The sequence below is a fragment of the Convolutriloba macropyga genome, chromosome 10 (genome assembly GCF_964194025.1).
Source record: "Convolutriloba macropyga chromosome 10, txConMacr16.3, whole genome shotgun sequence".
Lineage (NCBI taxonomy): Eukaryota > Metazoa > Xenacoelomorpha > Acoela > Convolutidae > Convolutriloba > Convolutriloba macropyga.
The window spans coordinates 52,296,017-52,320,415 of record NC_134477.1 but is presented as its reverse complement, the minus strand read 5'-3'; the positions used below and the strand labels follow the sequence as shown (position 1 = coordinate 52,320,415).

The 24,399-nt window shown below is 35.7% G+C and overlaps 1 protein-coding gene across 1 annotated transcript; it reads right to left on the bottom strand.

Moving 5' to 3' along the window:
- Positions 1 to 12,120: 12,120 nt before the first annotated feature.
- On the bottom strand, positions 12,121 to 13,907 carry LOC142348680 (uncharacterized). Its single transcript, XM_075400120.1, has one exon. The coding sequence runs from the start codon at positions 13,800 to 13,802 to the stop codon at positions 12,150 to 12,152; it is 1,653 nt and encodes a 550-aa protein (XP_075256235.1). The 5' UTR covers positions 13,803 to 13,907; the 3' UTR covers positions 12,121 to 12,149.
- Positions 13,908 to 24,399: the final 10,492 nt, after the last annotated feature.

Below are 24,399 nucleotides of genomic sequence, written 5' to 3'. Positions count from 1 at the left end.
TTCGAGATAAAAGAGCCAACTCAACTAGCACTGCAGAAACGACACCTGTTTAGATAGCTGTTCCTCTCACAGAAACTCAGCCATCTTCATCACAGTGCACACCAGCCGTACCAAAAATACAATTACCTCAGCTCTTAATAACAACTTTGGGATTTTTGTTCACCCCAAGCCCCCCCCCCCCCAGTACGTTATGCGCCCCCAGTTACAGAGAACATGCCATTACATAGTAAATCATTATGTAAAAATATGGCACGTGCGTCTGGGGGATGCAAATAATACGCGCACACTAAGCTGGGGGGGGGACACTGAAAAGGTCCCTACTTTGTATTAGTTCTAAATAGTTGGGATTAGAGAGCCAAAAAATATCAGGTGAATCAACTCCACGGCTAAATTGAAAGCGCGAAGGTAGAAAGAAAAACTCAAGGCGTTCACAATTCAGCGTTCTAAACAATAGGAGAACAGCCATATAAAAAAAACACATTCATTGTTCGCTTAAGCTAATTTTGTAACTATGGATGGTAACAACGCTAAACGTTTATGACTTCCCAATGCCAGTTTTTGAAGCAATATCGCAATCTCGACTTTGGAACCCAGAATCAGATACATCAAAACAATTCCATCCGGATGATCTAGAGGAAAAAAAGTTTACAGGAAGCAAAAAAAAACAAAAGAAAATTAGGATCATTTCAGTTTGTACCCCCCGCCCCCCAGTACGATACGCACCACCAGTTACAGAATACCTGTCAGTACACGGTAAATCATGATGTAAAAATATGGCACGTTTGTCGGGGGGGGGGGGCGCAATTAATATGCACCCATTAAGCTGGGGGGGGGGGCAGAAACGGAAAAGATCCGAAAATTTTTACGTATAGTAACCACTGGACTTATTCCCAGAACGCGTCATCATCTTCTTGAAGAAAATTAATGGCATTATCATTTCGAACCTATCTTTGGACAGAAATCTCCGTTTTTCTATTGCTATTTTCTCAGAGTTTGACGTGCGTGGTTTGCCGCAAACTCTAGCAAAATGAATTTGAACACAGAAATTGATGCATTGTAACGAGAAGAGTGAATTTTTCTGCTGAATGTTCCATGTTGCACTCAAGAACCTGTTGCACTCAAGAATCTGTGTTAAGAATCTATTGTCGGTTGTTGCCATGAAAAATCTACCGCTTTACTTTAATCGCTTGATTTGACAGGCAGGAATAAAGATAGTAGACAAGATTAAATTTAGAAACGGTTCGTGAGATTGCAAAATCAGGAGACGAGAGAGTAAACTGACAAAATGTGTTTTTCTGATCAGCTGGAATATTTTTATATCTTGTATTACAACTCCCATAGAGAAAGTTGGTGTGTTTTCAGTTTCAATTGAAACAAATGGAGAACTTTTATAATGGGTCATAAGTTCGATTAATATTTCTTGCTTTTGAAATTCAGTCCTTTTCTCCTTAATAACTTTCAAAACACAAAGATCTTTCTGCTTCAATATCCTAGAAAATGCGTAGTAGCTCTCAACATTTACTTGCATGTCTCTAATTTTTTAAAGAAAAAAATCAGCTTAATGAGTCAGGAAGCAGTTCAAAATAGACAATATTCTTTCTCCATATTACAAAAACTGTATCCACAATAGCTAAACTGTCATCCACAAAGCTAAGTCAAAGCAGTCAGTGCATCGCTCCTATAGAAAAATTGTCATGAATGGCTATTAATCTTGCATTTGCTTTTATATTGTAAAAAGTAGACAAATCTTTTAGGGTCAAGGAAATGCCAAATTTGACCCCTGTTTTTAAACGAAGCTTCAACTACATTATACAACTCAACCAACTCCCTTCGAAATAACTGCAGCTGCTTAGCTTACACCACAATGAATTTAATTAGGCGTTCGTTTTCCACCACTCTTTCCTCACTACTCGCGATATATGAACAGTGACAAGAAAACAGTTGTGCAAAGTGGTAGTATAATCCAAAAGCACAATTCTGCCAGTTTTTGGTCTTTCTTAGCATCATTAATCGGCCATTAAAAACAAGTTTTTTCATTGATAAGTGATTCAGAATTTTTTCTGTTAGTGCCATCCAGTACGCTATGTCCCTCCACCCCAAGTTCAATAGCGAATGCGTCGGGGGGGGGGGGGGCACAAACGGAAAAACCCTTAAGCTGGGTGGAGGCACAGACGGAAAAACCCTTAAGCTGGGTGGAGGCACAGACGGAAAAACCACTAGGCTGGACGGAGGCACAAACGGAAAAACCACTGAGTTGGATGGAGGCAAAAACGGAAAAACCACTAAGCGGGGTGGAGGCACAGACGGAAAAACCACTAAGCTGGGTGGAAGTACAAACGGAAAAACAACTAAGCTGGGTGGAGGCACAAACGGAAAAACCATTAAGATGGTTGGAGGCACAGACGGAAGAACCACTAAGCTGGGTGAGGCACAAACTGAAAAACCTCTAAGCTGCGTGGAGGCACAGACGGAAAAACAATTAAGCTGGGTGGAAGTACAAACGGCAAAACTACTAAACTGGGTGGAGGTACAAACGGAAAAACCACTATGCTTGGTGGAGGCACAAACAAAAAAAACCACTAAGCTGGGTGGATGCACAAACGGAAAAACCACTAAGCTGGGTGGAGGCACAAACGGAAAAACCACTGAGCTGAATGGAGGCAAAAACGGAAAACCACTAAGCTGGGTGGAGGCATAGACGGAAAAACCACTAAGCTGGGTGGAAGTACAAACGGAAAAACAACTAAGCTGGGTGGAGGCACAAATGGAAAAACCATTAAGATGGTTGGAGGCACAGACGGAAGAATCACTAAGCTGGGTGGAGGCACAAACTGAAAAACCTCTAAGCTGCGTGGAGGCACAGACGGAAAAACCACTAAGCCGGGTGGAGGCACAAACGGAAAAACCATTAAGCTGGGTGAAGGCACAAACGGAAAAACCACTGAGCTGGATGGAGGCACAAACGGAAAAACCACTGAGCTGGATGGAGGCAAAAACGGAAAAACCAATAAGCGGGGTGGAGGCACAGACGGAAAAGCCACTAAGCTGGGTGGAAGTACAAACGGAAAAACAACTAAGCTGGGTGGAGGCACAAACGGAAAAACCATTAAGATGGATGGAGGCACAAACGGAAAAACCACTGAGCTGGATGGAGGCAAAAACGGAAAAACCAATAAGCGGGGTGGAGGCACAGACGGAAAAACCACTAAGCTGGGTGGAAGTACAAACGGAAAAACAAGTAAGCTGGGTGGAGGCAGAAATGGAAAATTCACTGAGCTGAGTGGAGGCAAAAACGGAAAAACCACTAAGCTGGGTGGAGGCAGAGATACAAAAACCACTAAGCTGGGTGGGGGTACAAACTGAAAAACAACTAAGCTGGGTGGAGGCACAAACGGAGAAACTTTTAAGCTGGGTGCAGGCACAGACGGAAAAAAAACTAAGCTGAGTGGAAGCACAAACGGAAAAACCACTTAGCTACGTGGAGGCACAGATGGGAAAACCACTAAACTGGATGGAGACACAGACGGAAAAACCATCAAGCTGGGTGGAGGTAATAACGGCAAAACCACTAAACGGGGTGGAGGTACAAACGAAAAAACCACTAAGCTGGTTGGAGGCAAAAACGGAAAAACCACTAAGCTGGGTGGATGCAGAGAAACAAAAACCACTAAGCTGGAAGGGGGTACAAACGGAAAAACAACTCAGCTGGGTGGTGGTACAAACGGAGAAACCACTAAGCTGGGTGCAGGTACAGACAGAAAAACAACTAAGCTGGGTGGAACCACAAATGGAAAAACCCCTGAGCTAGATGGAGGCACAGACTGGAAAACCGCTAAACTGGGTGGAGGCACAAACCGATAAATCACTAAGCTGGTTGGAGTCACAGACGAAAAACCCTTTATTCAACTTCTGATGCTGGAACGAGAGCTGATTAAAAACACTACTTAACAGTTGTTGTTGTTGAACTATCAAAGTTCTTCAAAAGCTGTGCTTCAATTTGGAGTTCAATAATTTCTTGATTGAGAATGATCAACAGTTGAATAACGGGTTTTTCCTTTTTGTAACTCCACCCAGCTAAGTGCTTTTTCCATTTGTACATCCATCCAGCTAAACCGTTTTTACGTCTGTGTCCCCACCCAGCTTAGTGATTTTTCGGCTGGTGCATCCACCCAGTTTAGTGGAGGCACTAAACTGGGTGTAGGAAAAAACTGAACAATCAGTAATCTGGGTGGAGGCACAGACGGAAAACCACTAAACTGGTTGGAGGCACAAACCGAAAAATCACTGAGCTAGGTGGAGGCAGTGACGGAAATGCCGTTAAGCTGGATGGAGGTACAAATGGAAAAATCACTTAGCTTGGTGGAGTTACAAAGGTAAAAACCCGTTATTCAACTGTTGATGCTGGAACGAGAGTTGATAAAATACACTACTTAACAGTTGTTGTTGTTGACTTATCAAAGCTCTTCAAAAGCTCTGCTTTGATTTGGAGTTCAATAACTTCCTGATTTGGATAAAAGTTGATTTATAGTTTTTGGTTATAACCAAGAATGATCATTCTAATAATTTTTTAACAAAATACCTGCCTGCAACATTTAAATTTTACTCTGAATTTTTTTAATTATAGAGAATTCTATGGACTCCAGAAAATTTCCACGTAAAAAATTCGGTTAACCCCAGATTATCTCCAGCATACAGAGGGTAAAAGTCCAAACACGGACATTAAAAGTTCTAGAAAAAAATCGATAAGGTTCATTTTTATAGTTTTGAGTTTACTGATTATAATTTGAAAAAAATAGATTTACTCAGCTATGGTAATAGTTAGAATTACCGTTTTTTTATATCCAATTACCACCCTATAATATCAACCTCTAATGTAGAAGCCGTTTTTTGGGCCATAGGTTGCTCAACGTAAGCAGTATCTTTAGCCCTAACATCAATCAGTTTGTTAACTATAAAATTGAATAACAACAAAAAATTTTGTATGTTTCATGCTTTCAAATTGAGGTTTGACAAATTAAGAATTTTAATTGGTTAAAAAAATTGCACAAAAAAATAAGGCTACAGTTAATAAGTACATTGTCGAACAAAGCAAAGTATCAATGTACTTTTTATATTAAAAAAATGGCATTTATCAATTTTCATTTGAGTACAAGTCAGCACATTTAAAATCCCAATTGAACGCAACCGTAAAACTATTCAAGCGTCGTGCGTGGGAGCTAAGACTTCAAATGCCAAGAAAATCCAGCATAAAAGGTTAAATCCAGAAAAAATAAAAGGGTAGATCAGTCACTGAAATTTATACCATCATCATTCAAAAAAATAAAACAACAGCACATGTAAATTTTGAATCTGTTCCTAATTCGGAGAAAAACCTGAAAGGTACGCAGAAATAAGAATGCTCAGGAAGGAATCCAGACATGGAGTCTCAATCAATTGTTCAACAAAATTTTTTCTCCCGTTTTCAAATCAAAATTCGGCATCCAGAGAAAGGGTCATAACTGTGCGAACCAACACGATGAGGAGAGAAGCCTTGAAATAAGGCTCTTAATCCATCCTTTCAGGTGCAACGTATATGTTGAATCCGATTGCCTCTGTGTTGACCAGTGAGGATTAATTTGAAACTCAATAAACAATTGACACAAAAACCCACTAAGCTGTGTGGGGGTAGAAACGGAAAAACAACAATGATGGGTGGAGGCACAAACGGAAAAACTACTAAGCTGGGTGCAGGCACAGACGGAAAAACAACTAAGCTGGTTGGAGGCACAAACAGAAAAACCACTAAGCTGGTTGGAGGCACAGACGGGAAAACCACAAAACTGGGTGGAGGCACAGACGTAAAAACCATTAAGCTGGATGAAGGTACAAACGGAAAAACTACTTAGCTTGGTGGAGTTACAAACGAAAAAGCCCGTTATTCAACTGTTGATACTGGAACGAGACTTGATTAAAAAGTCTACATAACGGTTGTTGTTGTTGTTGACCTATCAAAGCAGATCAAAAGCTCTGCTTTGATTTGGAGTTTAATAACTTCCTGATTTGGATAAAAGTTGATTTATAGTTTTTGTTTATAACCAAGAATGATTATTCTAATATTTTTTTAAATAAAATACCTGCCTGCAACATTTAAATTTTATTCTGAATTTTATTAATTATAGAGATTTCTATGGACTCCAGAAATTTTTCACATAAAATATTTGGTCAACCCCAGATTATCTCCAGCATACAGAGGGTAAAAGTCCAAACACAGACATTAAAAGTTGATTCATAGTTTACGGTTATAACCAAGAATGATCATTCTAATCATCCTTTAACAAAATACCTGCCTGCAACAGTTAGTTTTTTGTCTGAATTTTATTAATTATAGAGATTTCTATGGACTCCAGAAATTTTTCACATAAAATATTTGTTCACCCCCAGATTATCTCTAGCATACAGACGGTAAAAATCCAAAAACGGACATTAAAAAATTCTAGAAAAAAATCGATAAGGTTTATTTTTATAGTTTTGAATTTACTAAATATAATTTGGAAAAAAAGATTTACTTAGCTATGGTATTAGTTAAAATTAACGTTTTTTCTAACTCCAACTATCACCCTCTTATGTAGAAGCCGTTTTTGGGCCAGGGGCTGCTCAACGTAAGCAGTATCTTTAGCCCTGACATCAATCAGCTTGTTAATTGTAAATTTGAATTAACTGTAAAACAGTCATAAAGTCAAACTTCTACAAAAAAACTTTGTGTGTTTCATGCTTTTAAATTGAAGTTTGACAAATTAAGAGCTTTAAGTGGTTAAAGAAATCAAAGCTACAGTTAATAAGTACGTTGTCGAACAAAGAAATGTATCAATGTAACTTTTATTTAAAAAAATAGATTTTAACAATTTTGATTCGAGTACAAGTCAGCACATTTAAAATCCCAATTTATCTCAACCGTAAGATCTCAACCGTAAGCGTCGTGCGTGGGAGCTAAGACTCCGAGAAAATCCAGCATAAAAAAGCAAATCCAGATAAGACAAAGGGGTAGATCAGTCACTGAAATTTATACCATCATCATCCAAAAAAACAAAACAACAGCACATGTAAATTTGTAAATTTTGAATCTATTCCTAATTCGGAGAAAAACCTGAAAAAGACGCAGAAATAAGAAGGCTCAGGAACGAATCGAGACATGGAGTCTCAATCACTTGTTCAACAAAATTTTTTCTCCCACTTTTCAAATCAAAATTTGGCAACCAGAGAAAGGGTCACAACTGTGCGAACCAAGACGATGAGGAGAGAAGCTATGAAGTAAGGCTCTTTTTCTATTCTTTCATGTGCAACGTGTATGTTGAATCCAAGTGCTTCTGTGCGGACCAGTGAGGATTAATTTGAAACTCAAAGAACAATTCGACACAGAAACCACTAAGCTGGGTGGGAGTAAAAACGCAAAATCAACAAAGATGGGTGGAGGCACAAACGGAAAAACCACTAAGCAGGGTGCAGGCACAGACGGAAAAACAACTAAGCTGGGTGGAGGCAAAAACAGAAAAACCACTGAGCTGGTTGGAGGCAGAGACGGAAAACCACTAAACTGGTTGGAGGCACAAACCGAAAAATCACTGAGCTAGGTGGAGGCAGTGACGGAAATGCCGTTAAGCTGGATGGAGGTACAAATGGAAAAATCACTTAGCTTGGTGGAGTTACAAAGGTAAAAACCCGTTATTCAACTGTTGATGCTGGAACGAGAGCTGATTAAAAACACTACTTAACAGTTGTTGTTGAACTATCAAAGCTCTGCAAAAGCTCTGCTTCGATCTGGAGTTGAATAATTTCCTGATTTGGATAAAAGTTGATTCATAGTTTACGGTTATTACCAAGAATGATCATTCTAATCATCCTTTAACAAAATACCTGCCTGCAACAGTTAGTTTTTTGTCTGAATTTTATTAATTATAGAGATTTCTATGGACTCCAGAAATTTTTCACATAAAATATTTGGTCACCCCCAGATTATCTCTAGCATACAGACGGTAAAAATCCAAAAACGGACATTAAAAAATTCTAGAAAAAAATCGATAAGGTTCATTTTTGTAGTTTTGATTTTACTAATCATAATTTGAAAAAATTAGATTTACTTAGCTATGGTATTAGTTAAAATTAACGTCTTTTCTAACTCCAACTATCACCCTCTTATGTAGAAGCCGTTTTTGGGCCAGGGGCTGCTCAACGTAAGCAGTATCTTTAGCCCTGACATCAATCAGCTTGTTAATTGTAAATTTGAATTAACTGTAACACAGTCATAAAGTCAAAATTCTACAAAAAACTTTGTGTGTGTCATGCTTTTAAATTGAAGTTTGACAAATTAAGAACTTTAAGTGGTTAAGGAAGTCAAAACTACAGTTAATAAGTTAAACTACAGATAACAGAGAGAAGTATCAATGTAACTTTTATTAAAAAAATAGCATTTAACAATTTTCATTCGAGTACAAGTCAGCACATTTAAAAATATAAATTATAAAATCAAAATTCTACAAAAAATTTTGTATGTTTCATGCTTTCAAATTGAGGTTTGACAATTAAGAACTTTGAGTGGTTAAAGAAATTGCACAAAGAAGTCAAGTCTATATTTAATAAGTACATTGTCGAACAAAGAGAAGTATCAATGTAATTTTTTTTAAAAAAATAGCATTTATCAATTTTCATTTGAGTACAAGTCAGCACATTTAAAATCCCAATTGAGTTCAACCGTAAAACAATTCAAGCGTCGTGCCTGCGAGCTAAGACTTCAAATGCCGGCATAAAAAGGTAAATCCAGAAAATACAAAAGGGTAGATCAGTCACTGAAAATTTTACCATCGTCATCCAAAAAAACAAAACAACAGCACCTGTAAATTTTGAATCTATTCCTAATTCGGAACAAAACCTGAAAGTGACGCAGAAGTAAGAATTCTCATGAACGACTGAATCAAGACATGGAGTTACCCACAAAGGAGTCTCAATCAATTGTTCAATAATTTTTTTCTCCCGCTTTTCAAATCAAACGTTGGCACCCTGAGAAAGGGTCATAACTGTGCGAACTAAGACGATGAGGAGAGAAGCCATGAAGTAAGTCTCTTAATCCATTCTTTTAGGTGCAACGTATTTGTTGAATCCGATTGCTTCTGTGTTGACCAGTGGGGATCAATTTGAAACTCAATAGAGAATTCGATCATGAAGTTTATCCAAACGACTCAACCGTGTGGTCGTGGTATGAAAGCTCGGTGAAATTACTGATGTCGGTTTTATGTCATATATGCAACAAGAAATTGAAAACAATGCACAAAATCTTTAAATTTCAATGCGGAATTTTATTTCCATTTTGGTGGATAAAATCTCTGATGAAGATCTACAAGAGCACTGGATTCAGGCACGTATTGATTGATATTAAAAAATGAAGAATTGGAAAAATTGGGGTGGGGAGATTCCCTAATCAAATACCAACAGTTTGTAGATACTTGAATATTAAAAAAACAGAGAACTATAGTAGTGGTAACTTCGCAAGCCTATTATCTTATACAACAGAGAAGTTTATACCATTTCCTTCTATTACTCCTAAGATTCAGATTGGAGGCATCAGTATTTTTAAAATAGTAATGGTAAAGTTGGATTCAGAGTTCTCTAGCCTCAACTATAAGCTAAGTGTATGGAAAAAGTAAAACAATTATAAAATAGTTGGTACTGTGATTGAGAAGTATACCTAGTTCTCAATGCAACTAAGTTATACTAAGAGATCAATCTGTGACCCTAAAGACTACCAAAATTGAAGCTGAAGCGAAGTTCGTCTTAGTCCACTCCAAAACCCCACCAGACGAGTATCAACTACTTGAAAAAAAGCAAGATCTATTGCCCATCAGGTACTTCAGGGTTACTGCAGACTGTGTTACGTGTGTACTTGGTTCACCCAACCATACTGCATGGGTTAGTCTTACTCGCCATGTCTTCCACGAGCAGGCAACCCTACCCTCTGAGTGGCTTCACTTTTTCAATCTTCAAAGAAGCGAGGCAATTGATACTCTTAGAAACTCTCTTGATCTCTAAGTCCCGGGAGATCTTAACTTAACCTAATAGTCATTGATCTCTGTAAAACCAACTATGTTCCTAAGTTCTCGATCACTGTTTAGTTTTACGCTCAAAACTGAACCTTCGACTACATGTTTGCCCATACTCTCAACACGGACCTCTCCAGTTTGCAAAGACAAAAGCCAAAGGGAGACAAGAATTTGAGCGATATCAAAGAACAGAACAGAGAAGAAACTGAAATTATCGTTTCGATGATTAAGAAATCTCACAACCAGTCTCATCTTCATAATTTCCCTGATTCAGTTGTCGAATTAGTAGGCAGAGATGGTTTTTTATCTCATCTAGTGAACGCTTTTTTTAAATAACTTTGGCTATTGATATGTATGTTTCGATTTTTTATTTTCAGTTCAATAAATATCCGGTAAAAAAATGTAACTACGCCACTTACAGTAATCAAAATGGAGAAGATTAAGGAAGTTTTTACTGGAAAAAAATCAATTCTTTGTGAAACCTAACGCAAAGATTTTTTTTGAAAAACTCTTATCTTTTTAAATCTCATATTAGCAAAAAAATTTTTTCACACATACAATTGCTTCACTCAAAACACATTTTCATTTTCAAAAAATGTGAAAAACAAAAAAAGGTATAGAAATGATAGACATATAATTTATTTTTCTTGTTTTTTAGTAAAGTTATATCATTAGTTATATCTGATGAAATTAGGCGAAGTTGGGAGAAAAACAGTTGAAAAATTAATTAATTCTAATCAACTCTTGATGCAAATTTTGAGCACAATGTTGTTGTGACTAGACTGTAAAATTATCAAACTCTTTTTATCGCCAGTGTTTATATTGGAACAGTGGCAAAATAAGGGTTTGATATACTCGTAGTCAAATGACGGAGCAGATTTTGTGGTGTTCAATGAGAGTTAACGTGTTATATATTTGAAAAATTTCAAGAGGGCGATAACAACCGTGTGGTTCATTTTTGCTAAAATTTTGTTCCGATCACAACACTTGCTCAATTCAGTTGCACTTGAACGCCCAAATACTTCTACAATGTCTACTTAATTATTAGAGTGTGGTTTATAACCCTCTTTTTATTACCACTCTTAATGAAATCGTAGTCTGAAGCGGGCAACAGTGTGAAAAACATATTTAAATGTTGTTACCGCAACGAGAGTTAAATATAAACATTACCGCGGCACGGTTGTTATCGCCGTCTCGCAGTTGGGCAACTACTCGGCTCTGCCTCGGAGTTTAATAACCTCTCGATGGTAGTAACAACCATGTGGTCATATTCGTTTGTACTAATACTTAATTTTTGGTCATGTTTATTTTTCATTTTCTACAATTGTATTGGGGTGCTGTATTTTTTTTAATCTGTTGATACATTTTGAAGTCAAATTGGAATAGTGATTTTGGTCACGCCGGAAACAGGAAGTGCAGCGAAAAAGCGAGTGGTTTTGCGGCGTGAAATTTTTTCACTGTAATATTTTAAAGAGTAAGAAAACGGTGTTTGAACCAAATTTCACTTTCTCGCTTGGTTACCCAATTCACTCATGGTCCGTTTTAGGTCTAGTCTTCTGTTTAGTCAATGAAAATTCTTTAAATTGTACGTCAGGATTTCTCCTGCTATGTTTTTTTTGTTTTTCTGCTATTTGTTGTTTTTTCTATGAAATTCAAACAATTCTGTTTTTTGGGAGAGTTTTAGAGGGTTGTTTGCCGGTTTGCTGGGCTTCTTTTTGTTTTATTTGTTTGTTTGTAATTATGCGCTTGCGTGTCCCTCACCCTTTAGTAGAAAGGTGGGAAAATATCAGACCGCTCTCGAAAATCCCGAAAAAGGTTCGTTAGCTCAGGATGCGAGTTTTCCACCACTACTTATATCTTGTTATATTCGTAAACTTGCGCTCGAAATAGTCTCTAACTACCTTTAAATACGTCCGAAACGTCCTCTGACCAGATTACTGTGTGATTGAATCTCTGATTAGACAAGTTCGGTACCGATTTCGACTTCTCCATTTACTTAGAGCGCACGATGTGCAGGTGTGCGCTCGAAGATGGTTTGAAGGGCAAGGCACGTTAAATAATGAAATTTACTTATTGATCACGCTAATGATATTTCCACAAAGCGTCGCCCCAGCCCCATTTCATGTGAACAGACTTCAGCTTTGATTGATTTGATGAATTATCAGTCTGACCAACTGTGGTCGTAAATAATTGCTGCTTATTACTGCTTCCAGCAACATCTGGAGAAGTGAGCGCTGAAGACGCAGGAAACAATGTGGTTATTGCAGTTGTCGGACTGGTCAATTTTTGTGTCATAGTTGACGGAGTATTTGCTGCTATTGTCGTCGTTGGTGTCGCAGTTGTCAGAGTTGGGCTCGCAGTTGTCAGAGTTGTTGTCGCAGTTGTCAGAGTTGGGCTCGCAGTTGTCAGAGTTGTTGTCGCAGTTGTCAGAGTTGGGGTCAAAGTTGCCAGAGTTGGTGTCGCAGTCAACAGAGTTGGTGTCGCAGTTGTCGGAATTGGTGTCGCAGTTGTCAGAGTTTGTTTCGCAGTTGTCAGAGTTGGTGTCGCAGTTGTCGGAATTGGTGTAGCTGTGGTCGGAGTTTGTGTCGCAGTTGTCAGAGTTGGTGTCGCAGTTGTCAGAGTTGGGACCGCAGTTGCTAGAGTTGGTGTCGCAGTTGTCAGAGTTGGGGTCGCAGTTGTCGGAGTTGGTGTCCCAGTTGTCATAGTTAGTGCAGCGGTAGTTAAAGTTGGTGTTGCTGTTGTCGGAGTTCGTGTCGTGGCGGCCGGAGTTGTTGCGGCAGTTGACAGAGTTAGTTTAGTGGTTGTCGGGGTCGATATCGCACTTGTCGTACTTTTTAAAGTTGGTATATGAGTCAGTATCACAGCTGTTTGAGTGGATCCTACTGTTTTCGGAGATGGCGACCTAGTTGATAGTGTTAGTTTAGCGGTTGCTGTGGTCGGCTTCGCAGTTGTCTGATGTGGTGTAGCAGATGCCGAGGTTGGTGTCGCAATTGTTGGAGCCGGTGTGGTTATCGGAGTTGCTGTTTCAGATGTCCTAATCGCAGTTACCGGAGTTTGAGCCACTATGGTTGGAATTGGTGTCCCAAATATTAGAGTCGATGCCACGTTTGTCCGAATAGCAGGCGCAGTTATCGGAATTTGAGACGCAGTTTTCAGAGTGGGTGTCGTAAGTTTGACAGCCGGTATCAGAGTAGTCTGAGCTGTTGTTGGAGATATAAGAGCACGTGTAGCAGTTGTCGGAGTGGGCTTAGATGTTTTTGTAGTAGGTATCACCGTTGAGTTATTGAATTTGACAGTCGTCCCGTTGAATGTGGGAGATGTTAGACTAAGTGAAGCAAGTGTATGTGTCATTTCACCGTTTGTCGAAGTCGGTGTCATAGTTGTAGTTGCTAGATTTGATGCCAAATGTGTCTCAGTAGTCGTCGCTATAGTCACAGTAGATGACTCAGCTGTTGTCCTGGGCTTCGCTTCTGATCCCAATGTGATAGTCGGAGTCGCAGTTGCCCTTTTTGTTGTTATAGGTTTCGATGTAGTCGGAACCTGAGGCACCATTAGCAGCTCTTTCCGAACGTGAGTCTCTAATCCACTCACGAACATAGTCTTGGACACATAGTTCATCTTTAAATCAATTTCTTCGTCTAAAACGGGGGGACTTTTCGGTGGAATTGGTTTTTTGTTCACGCAATATTCATTGGCTTCTGCGGTTGTTTTTAGCGTCATATGGTGAAATTGCATCAAGCAGAGGCGACATATCTTAATGAAATGGTACTTCTGTCCAATTTCTGAGCAGTTCTGTTCAGTCCATAATTTTTCAACATTATCCGTAACTGGCTGATAATCGCAAGCCTTCAATTTTGGTCAAACAGTTTAGAGAAAAAGTTCTTCTTAATTGTCTATTTTACGAAGAGAACAAACTTGTGAACACATTAATTATGTCGTTTTGACTACTTCGAGTTCTCATTAGTGATATTCAATTTTTTTCATTGAACTAAAAGAAATTATAAGAGAAACCAGGGTCGGACCTACAAAAAATACTTATATTATTTGGTATATAACGCCCATTATTAAACCGTGAATCCATTAAATTTTTCGCTAATTTTTGGGGGCTATCTTTTTATAAGTCTTGACTTTTTATAAGTCAAGACCGGAAACTTAACAAAAAATAGAGGTCTCCGTCATCCAATCAAATCCCTTCTCTAGCCTATAGTCCATAGGTTATAGAGTCTCCTCCCCCTACCGTACATATAGCATAATAGGGTTGTATTTTTGTTGGGGTGGAGAAAGTTCAACATAGTTTTATGGGGGCTAATATGAGAAGAACCCAAAAACTAAATGCATTCAAGACCCACCCGAAGGGTACCAAAATGTCCTCTAGTTTTTATTCTAGTGTAGAGCTTAATGTATATCTTAGACTATGGTTCTCTAAATAAATAAAACAGAAAGTGTAGAAAATTCTATGTAGTATCTTGTACTTAGTTACCAGAAGTTACCCGTATAATACAAAACCATTTTTTCTTTTTTACTATTCGCTTTTTATCAGTCAGCATCTGGGAAGTTCTACCTCAAAATTTTTTGCCTATGTGTCTATCATAATGCTGATTGTTGATGTATTGAGTTAATAATGCACAGGACAAAAGGCCACAGAGCGAACGAAACCAGCAATAACGATTGTCACAATCAGGATCATGTTGCGTGTGACTGATTATTGCCTGTCTTAGTAAACGTAAAGTTCAGTGTTGATAATTAATTTTGTTCGTATTACTGCCGTTTCACCGGATACAAAATTGCATAGATTTGTTAAATAAAAAATCCTGTTTTGAAAATTGTGTCCAGCTACTATCCAAGAACATAAAAGTTATGTTCCCATATTTTTATCAGGTATACCAATTGACGTCATTTTTAAGGGCCGTCAAATGAAGTGAAAAAAGCTCTCAATGGCTATGTAATATAGTGGACAAGAAATATCATAACCAGCGTCAAATTTTTCCATTTTTTGCAACTTTCGTTAAATTGCTTAAAGTTGGTGTTTCGTAGATTTCACAAAATCATGTATTTTAGGAACCACTTTCTTTTCTCTCAAAGGAAGAATCTTTTCAAAGCAAAATTTGGGAGTGGAAAATTACCGTACTGGTCTAAGAACAAAACAGAGAAATCTTTTCTACCTCCTTAGAATTGTTAGTTGACATTTTTGAAAGTGAGCAAGCTAACTACACGAGCAGTTATTTTCTCTTCTGCAGCTCAAAAGACTTAAACTCTTTTTTTGGCAGAAAATTTTTCTAAAGGTTTTTACAGACACAGCTATCTTAATTGTGTAGTTTCAAAAATTTTTTTAAAAAGACGTGCACTATTTATATAGACGCAATATTGGCAAAATTTTCCGGCATAAAAAATTTTATCGTCGGTCTGCTTGGGTCAATTTTTAGTAACAACTCAAAACGGGGTGGTCGGGAAACTAAGGTTTTCCTGATTAATTATGTATTCTAAAAATAAGCTACTAGATCAAGTGAAAAAAGGGGGTCACATTATCTGTATAGAGAAAATAGGAAAAAAAATTGAACAATTTAAGAAAATTTATCTATTTGCTGCTTGCTATCTTCCGTAATTACCACAAATATCACTGATCAAGACTATTACAGCTTAAAAAATTAATTTGAAACTCAAAACAAAAGATACTCACTTTATCTATAAATCATAAAAAATTTACTTTTAAAGTTACAAACTTTTTGAAAAATTTTAGAGACTTCTTACGGTTGCTTGTGCTTTTTGTTAAAATGTATTATAATGATTGTTCATCAAATAATTTTGACCTGCTTACGTGGTAAATTTAAAGGAAAATGATAGAAGCTTTTAAAATTTGTTGAATTATTTTACAAGACTGTTTTTTTTATCTTATGCTTGCCACAAAAGCTCGCATTTCTTTTGTGTTATCTTTCTAAATGTAAAGTTCATTATGCTCATTGCACAAAAAAGTTTTTCACAGTTCTCGAGGAGGAAAAAAAATTTTTCTAGTTGGTTATTGTTCCTTAAGATTTATTTTTTCCATTATTCGATATTCAGAAAGAAATGTCAGAACAATCACATTTATTGTTTCGACCCACTTTAGTGAGGGAGGAACTATATACTCAAATGGTTTTTTTTGTTCAGACAATTTTGGCTGATCGATATAATCATCGTAGAGAGTTGTGAGTAGTATCATTAGATAGCCCGTCTAGCGTAGAATATGGAATCAAAAAGATTCTTTCGATTTTCGTTTTTACAGGGAGTTATCGAGGTTTGAAGTTAGGTTTTGTGAATATTAGATGAAAGTCAGATGTTTACAAACAAATTTTCGGTATTTTTCTCCAATTTTTAGTGAATTTTGCTGAAATATGTAAAAATCGTTAACTGTTATTTATTTCATCTCATAAGATAGGGGAGGGTTACTGAATTGTTTGATCCGAGTTCTTTGGCTAGAATTTTTCAAAATTCCGACGTTTTTCGACGAAAATGGGACCAGTTTGAACAATTGAGTGTTTTGCTAGACGTGCAGCAATAACTGGGTTGTTCTTGACCTCAATACGGATCCTTACGGTAAATGAGTTTTTAGATGTTCATGGACCCGAAATTTTTTTAAAAATATTTCCGCTATGTAAATGTTTTTTTTATGTAAATTACTGACAAAAATTTCAAATCAGGTCTCAATTAATGACAGATAATAATTACAATAAATGAGTTCCAACGAGACTATATTTTGATTTCAGAGTTAAGCTCATGGTTAAGCTCCCCTAAAAAAACCTATCTCCTCTTTGCTTTCATTTTGGTCACCAAGTACCTCAATCTCACTAATTAGAAGTCCTAATTACTTTTGTCATTTCATATAGTTTTTTTGCGCTTGGTTATATGTTTTGACTGATTGCTTAGACTATTCAGTTTCATAAAATTTTTCGAGATTTCTGTACTCTTCAATTTTTGGGTTTCTTTTTGTTGTTATGTCTACGTAGTCCTTATTTAAGGAAGACTCTTTGATGTTAAGATGAGAAGATAGTTAAGATTTACTGTTGCTGCCCGTATCATATTATAACTATAGTGCCTTCAACAGTGTGATGCCGTAAACTGTTTGAAGTTTCGGCTTCTTTATGTATTTGTTATTCTGTAGGGTCGTGACTTAGTCTCATTATTAACAGGTTTAATTGATTTCCAGAAGTGTTCTCAATTGATCTATTGCTTTCTATTGAAGTTTTCAGTTTGTCATGACTTTGAAAGTATTTGTTTTCAAAAACATATTTGGGTTCTTGAGCTTTGTCTTTTTTAAAAATAGTTTTCGATCAATTTGTGGCTCATTCTCTGAAAAAACAGGTCACAACCCAAATCCAGTGAGATATAATTTTGTTTTTATGACGGTATTAGCTTCAAACATTTGTTTCATGGCTTTGCTGCTCCTTACTACGAGAATTCATAAAATGCTTTAGATTTTTTATTTAATTGTCCATTTAAAATATTTTTGTTTTCTTTTTAATATATAACTATAATCGCAAGTCCCATTGGCTTTGAAAGTTTGCGCAAATGAAAACTGGATAATGACATGTCTGAATTGCTTCTTATGGCGATAGAAATGTACGTTTTAGTAATTTCAGTTGATGTCTAATGACATTAATAACTGTGAAGTTAATTGTTTTCAAAAATAAAAACGTATTTTTGAACTTCGCACATTTTTTTGTCGACCTGTTAACAAGTTGCATTGAGAACAGTTCCCGCATCTTTTTAAACGAAATGTAGGTTATATTTTTCTGTTAAGGTTTTATCTGAGGCAATTTTTGCTCTATAATGATTTTTTGTGCCGACCCCCACTTTAGTGGGGAGGGAGGAACTATATACTCAACTGGGTTTTTTTTGTTCAGTCAATTTTGGCCGACTGATATATTCATCGTAGAGAATTGTGAGTGGTATCATTAAAAAGCCCGTCCAGCTTAGAATACAAATTAAAAAGATTTTTTTTTGATTTTCGTGTATTACAGGGAGTTATCGATGTTTAAATATTGTGAACATTTGACTGTTTTTGTTCACATTTTAAGTAATTTTTGCTAAAATTTGGCGCAATTTCGTTAATATAATTCGAAATAATTAAAAATTTTTAACGGCAGAGTGTTGATTCTACTGTTAGAAATAGAATAGCATTGTTGAATTGTTCGATTGAAGATTTTCTTGGCTAAAATTTTGGATAAAATTTTCAAAATTCATTTTTTTTTCATCAAAAATGGCGCAAAATATGATGTTTTGGTCCACTTTGTATAATTTTCGCCAGACTTAGTGACCTAGGAACCTTAACACAGACTCCCTAATCTCAACTAATCTCAAAAAGAGCACTAGTTGCAATTAGGCGCCGTGTGAAAGTCTTCTGGATCCAAAACTTTGCCGTTTTTGCAGATTTAACTCGATAATTATACAAAATGAATTTTTTTTCATTATTTGAAGAATTCCACAAAAATTGGTCTAATTCACAAATACTTGGAACACTTGATCGGTTTAATGGGCGCGCGAAAAAATCAGAGAGAGGTTCGATAATACCATGAATAACAGACTTTTTGGTTTTTATTTTGATGCTGCTTTTTTAAAAATTTTGCTATTGTTCTTTTATTGTTAATTGATGACAATATTTCTTATTCATTGCACCGTTAATGACAGCTCCGATTTACGTAAATTTAAAGCCAAATGTAGATACAGTTGGTTTCCAGAGAGCCAAGGGTTTTTTATGGCTTTGAGAAAGAGTTTTAGTAAAATTTAGCTGAATATGTCTTTTGCCTTCAATTGTTATTTTTTTGGCAGTCTGCTTTTTAAGTTTGACCTCAAAAAGGTCTAAATTTCTTCCTCTAGAGGTGCAAGTGAACCTTTTTTATACATTCGGTTGTTAGCTAATGTCTCTTATGTTATTGAATGTATTTGTTTTAAGGAAACTTCTGTGAATTTTTGAACTTGTCAATTTTTCATATGATTTTAGTCAACATTTTCCTTATTGTCAGTAAATACAGGTCAATTTTTCCTCCTTATAGAAAAAAAACTAACTTTGTGGACAATTGTTTTAACAGAAGGTGTTCTGGCTTTTGGTACTACGAGTTTTTATACAGAATTTTCTGATTTCGCCCATTTTTGCAGTAAACCATAATTGCCCATTTTTGCTGTTGTGTTTGCTTCGTTTGTAATTTGTGTCATTGTTTAATAATCTAAATGACAAAAACTTTGCAGCTTCTGAAACTGAAGATAATTTTTGATTTTATAACATAGGGTTTGAAGGGCTGCGAAACCGTTCTCTTGCAGAAATTGATAGAGTTTTTTTGCCCTTTATTTGTTGTTAATTTTTGTTGTCATATGCCAAATATTGTGTAATTAAAGGTCTCATGGTCAACTTTAGATAAAACATGGAACCCAAATAACTGATTTTGGTAAATAACTAATGGTTGTTTTGACTTTCGAAATAAATTTCTAAAAAAAAGAGTAATAGTATTCTCAACTTTTTCTTTTTCGTTCTGGTTTGCGTTTTTTTTGTATTTTACAATGTTGTATCATTTTCGTAAAGTAGCCTCATTATGTAGAGCTCGTTTTAATGTTCTGTTGAATCAAACAATATTTTTTCTGTTGTTTAAACTTTTAAAATGATGTCTTCAGGGCTTGGACAATTCGTTTCAGAAGAATTTTGTGAAGTTTAGATACTTTTCAGTTTTTGTGGTTCTTTTTGTTGTCATTTTGTGATATTCGTTTTTCAAAAAGATGGCATGATGACCAAAGGAGATGCAAATGAAGATGTTATATTCTCGCGGTTAATAATCTTAAAAATTTATTGGCTTCAGAACTGTGGTTCCTTAAAGTTGTTTTTTGAAACTTATTAGTTAAGCTTGTATTTAATGTTTCTCATAGTCTTATGATTTAGTCTCAAATAATGACATTCCCAATTAGTTTTCGGAGTAGTTGCAAGACTAACTGTCTATTTTTTTAGTCGAAAGCTTTTGTTAGCTATAAATTTTGAAAATATTTGTTTTCAATAAACAAAGAGAAAGATTTTTGATATCTGCCAATTTTATTTCTGTTAAAAGGTAGCCAAGCAACTTTATATACAACTTACATCTCAGATCTTTTGAAAAACAGTTTGCTCTTCATAACGGTTTTTAGTTCCTCAAATGGTCTTTCTTCTTGGAACAACCAGTTTTCATAAAACCAATTTTCGTGATTTTTGCAAATTTGCTCATTTTTTGTAGGTTTTTGTTTTTTTTTCACAGTATCACAATAATGGGCTTCATTTGGCGCACAAATATTGTCACCTGCAAAAATTGCAAACGATGATTTTTTATTGTTTTTAGTGATCACCTGAATACTTAACTGATAGGGGGGACACCGTTTTCGTGCATAATTTTTCGTGCAAATTTTGCCTGTAATTGTCGTTCTGTTTTAGTCGTATTTCATATCCTGGATTATTTGAGGCCTCAATCGTTCTCTTTTGAGGTATAAAAGACTCTCTCAATGATTTCATTTGATGCGTAATGTTTCTAATCAGTACGAATTTAATTCCTTTTTTAAAAAAAAAGGCAATGTTTTTATAAACTTTGCCCCTTTCGCTAATTTCTAGTCGACTTGTTGTCAGGTCGCATTGAGAAAAAGTTCCATATTTTGTTCCAAAAAAATGCCGGTTAATCTTCGGAGTATAAAATTTATCTGATGCAATTTTCATATGGTTATTAGTGGTTTACAAAAAATGGACAAGGAATTTTGGTCGTAATTAATATTTGTAACTATTTGATTTTTGTCGTCATCTTTTCTGGTAGTCATATTATGGTAGCCACAGTTCTCATGGTCCCATAGGCCCTCTAGAGTAGATTGTTTTATTCTTTTAGTAATTTGTTGAACGATATGTTGTTATGTTAATTTTTTTTATCTCTTCCTCATTTGGTAGACAATTAAATGCAAAATGTAGATGAGCGGTGTCGGAACTTAATGTGCGAACGCACATTAACGAGCCTCCTTGTTTAATTATCGACAAAGAGATCTGGTTGTAAATAATATTTGTTGTTTGGTTTTTTATTGTCCTTTCTAGTACTCCTATTATCAACAACTTTTATCGGCCCTCCATCGTGGCATTAATGTATTCCATTGGTTGTTAATTTAACGATATGTATGTTTTTGAAAGTTTTCTATCTCTTCATCATTTCGTAGCCAATTAAGTCAAGGATGTGGATGAGCGGGGTCGGAACATTATGTGCGTACGCACATTAAAGACTCTCCTTGTTGTTATCAAAAAGAGCTTTGCATTTACAAAAACAGTTGGTTCTCCGGTCTTTATCCAAAATAAATTGTTTAAACAATACATTGCTTAAACATAAAAAACATTTTACAGCAGGTACTCCCGAGGTGAAAATTGCAAAAATTAGATTTCTAAGATCCTTTATTTTTTTACTACCCGGGTTGACCACCATAAATGTTTCTTGGAAACCATACGTAAGACATGTATGGTTGTATGGCTTCTTTGATACCATACTTAAGACCATACAAAAATTTAAAGGTGATCTCAAATGACGTCTTTTGGACCACGTAGCACAACAATTATTTCGTAGTTGCCATTGGCCTTCATCAAAAAATTTTTTTTTCTATGGTGCCTTGGATACCATATCCAAGACCATAGTGTATTGGATATGGATATAGTGTATTGGATAGTGTATTGGATATGGTTAGTAGCTCCACTAACCACTTGGTACCTTAAATTTGCTGATCAAAAAAATATTTAAGGGCAAATAATCGTATTTTTGGGTCAAATTGGGGTCAACCAAATTTCGGTACCCCATAATAGTCGGGATACACCCACATCTATGAAAAGGAGATAAAAGAGACGATAAAAATGGAGATTTAAAATTTACTTGTGAAAAAAATTGTATGGTGTCTTGGATACCATATCCAAGACCATACACTTTTATGGCCCATCCAAGATCATAAATCTTTTTTTGTGCAACGTCTTTTTTTGACATAAAAATGATTTTAACAACGTTCTATGCGGGTTTCAGACGATAAAAATGGAGATTTAAAAATTACTTGTGAAAAAAATTTTATGGTGTCTTGGATACCATATCCAAGACCATACAATTTTATGGCCCATCCAAGATCAAAAAACTTATTTTGTGCAACCTCATTTTTTGGCTCGAAAGTGCTTATAACCGCACCCTATGCGGTCAGGCAAAAAACTTAAAGGTTCAAAATAAACTCATGAAACATATTTTATATTATATATATAGACATGGGAGAAAATCCCCATATATAAATATATATATATAAACATATCCCCATATATAAGTCACATCAAAAACTCATCTCAAAAAGTCTTATGGAAATGAAAAATTCAATAACACGACAAAATTTTCGAGAAAAACCGTAGTTGCATTGTCAGAAAATTCAATTGATTTCAGCAGAAGCCATCAAATACCCTAAATTATGTCCCGATGTAACAACAAAGACGTTTGTCACTCAAAAATTATCAATAAGACATTACAACATGTCATTGACTATGAAAACAACATCAAAAACAAGCAAAATCCAAAAATTCAGTGGAAAAGCCCGAGAAGAAAGTATCGAAGCCAATTAAACCATAAGTTTTTTCCTGGAAATTTTTTTCACTATCCATTGAACTACATTTATGAGCCAAAGGGAATTACCAATATTAGGATACTGTAATGAGATTTCAAAAGGAATCAAATTTACAAAAAAAAACATCAAAAATTTAAAATTAAATTTTGAAAACTCTTACATCGATGTCAAGCCAATAGTTAGAAGTTAAAACTGCTAAATATATTAATTTTTATTGAAGTAAAAAAGGGTTCTGTTATTTATGAGACTGACTTACAGCTCATGAAAATAATTTTAAGATCAACTAATGTTCAAAAAAATTATTGCAAAAAATTCTTTTTAAAGATTTAACAGACATTAAATTCAATAGCTTTCAACGGAAGTCAATAAATACACACAATTAAGCCACAATGTGAATAAAAAGACGATTTTCATGCACAGGTAATCAATAAAACATCACAACATGTGTTATCACTATAAAAAAAACAATAAATACAGGCAAAAACTGAAAATTCTGTAGAGAAGTGCGAGAAGAAAGTGTTGAAACCTTTTAAACAATAAATGTTTCTCTGAAAACTTTAGGTAAGATCCATTGAACTTGTTTTCTAAACCAATGGGAGCCATTAATATTAGGATAACAGAATAAGATTTCAAAAGGAACAAAATGATGGTCTATTTTAGCGAATCTTGAAACTCGGGAGGGAAATTATGTCATTTGGTACATTCTCTAAACAAATTGACTTCCTTCAGAACTTTGGCTTCGTTGGTAACCACTAATAGATTATAGGATTGAATAAGGCCTCTAAACAGACCATTTGAGTCATCTGAAAACTTTTTTTCAAATGATTAATCACTCAGTCTTGCGTGGTTTTTAAGATGATTATCTTTGACGAAATAACAAAAGCAATGCCATTTTTTAGAAATTATGCCGTTTTTCGTCAATTTTGCTTTAATTTCTGTGATCAAGCATGCATTCAGTATTGGCCGAGCTTTTCTTAAGCCTTTGTTAATCAGCACTTGCTTTTCAGCATGATATTTTCATGCAAGTCAAAATTTTCCGTTTTTTTTGTTTTTGTAGTTGGAGTGTTAAAATTTCAATGATACGTCCATCTCCCTATTTAATTTGCGTTTTCTACATCATATTTTTTTCCATGAAACCAGTTTTACTGGTGTTTATAGTTATTTCAGCAATTTTTTATTTTTGACAATTTCAACAATTTTCTGTGTGTGTGTGTTTGTGTGTTGTTTTTTTGTCAAACCACTCAAAATATCATAGCTCCATGGCGAGGTGGGAATTTGTTCCCGCCTCCCCATGAAAGCTTGCCCTGACAAAGAGTTAGTGGGTGGACCTAAGCTAATCCCACAAACACGTTAGCATGGATGTTCTACTCAGCTATAAATGATTTCTGCAGAACTGGGTCTTTGCTTACAATTCAGTTACAATTCAGTAATTTGCTGATATCTTCCAAAGTGCTCTTTCAATTTTTTCTAGCGGAGGCTCACTTGTTGATGCTGTAATTTTCTTGTTTTTTGCTGTTTGGGTGTTTTCCTAAGTGGTAGTGGTTAAAAACTTATTCATTGTTAAACTTTAAAAAGTCTCCAATAAGGTTATTTTGGTATTCTCCATAAACGTGTACCCCAAAAAACCAGAATAAACATGCATATACTAGTTTTGTGGATACCCCTCTTAGTGGGGAGTATCCCCATATATGTTTTTAATATGATTCTACGGAGTTGAGGTGGTCAATTTTTGTTC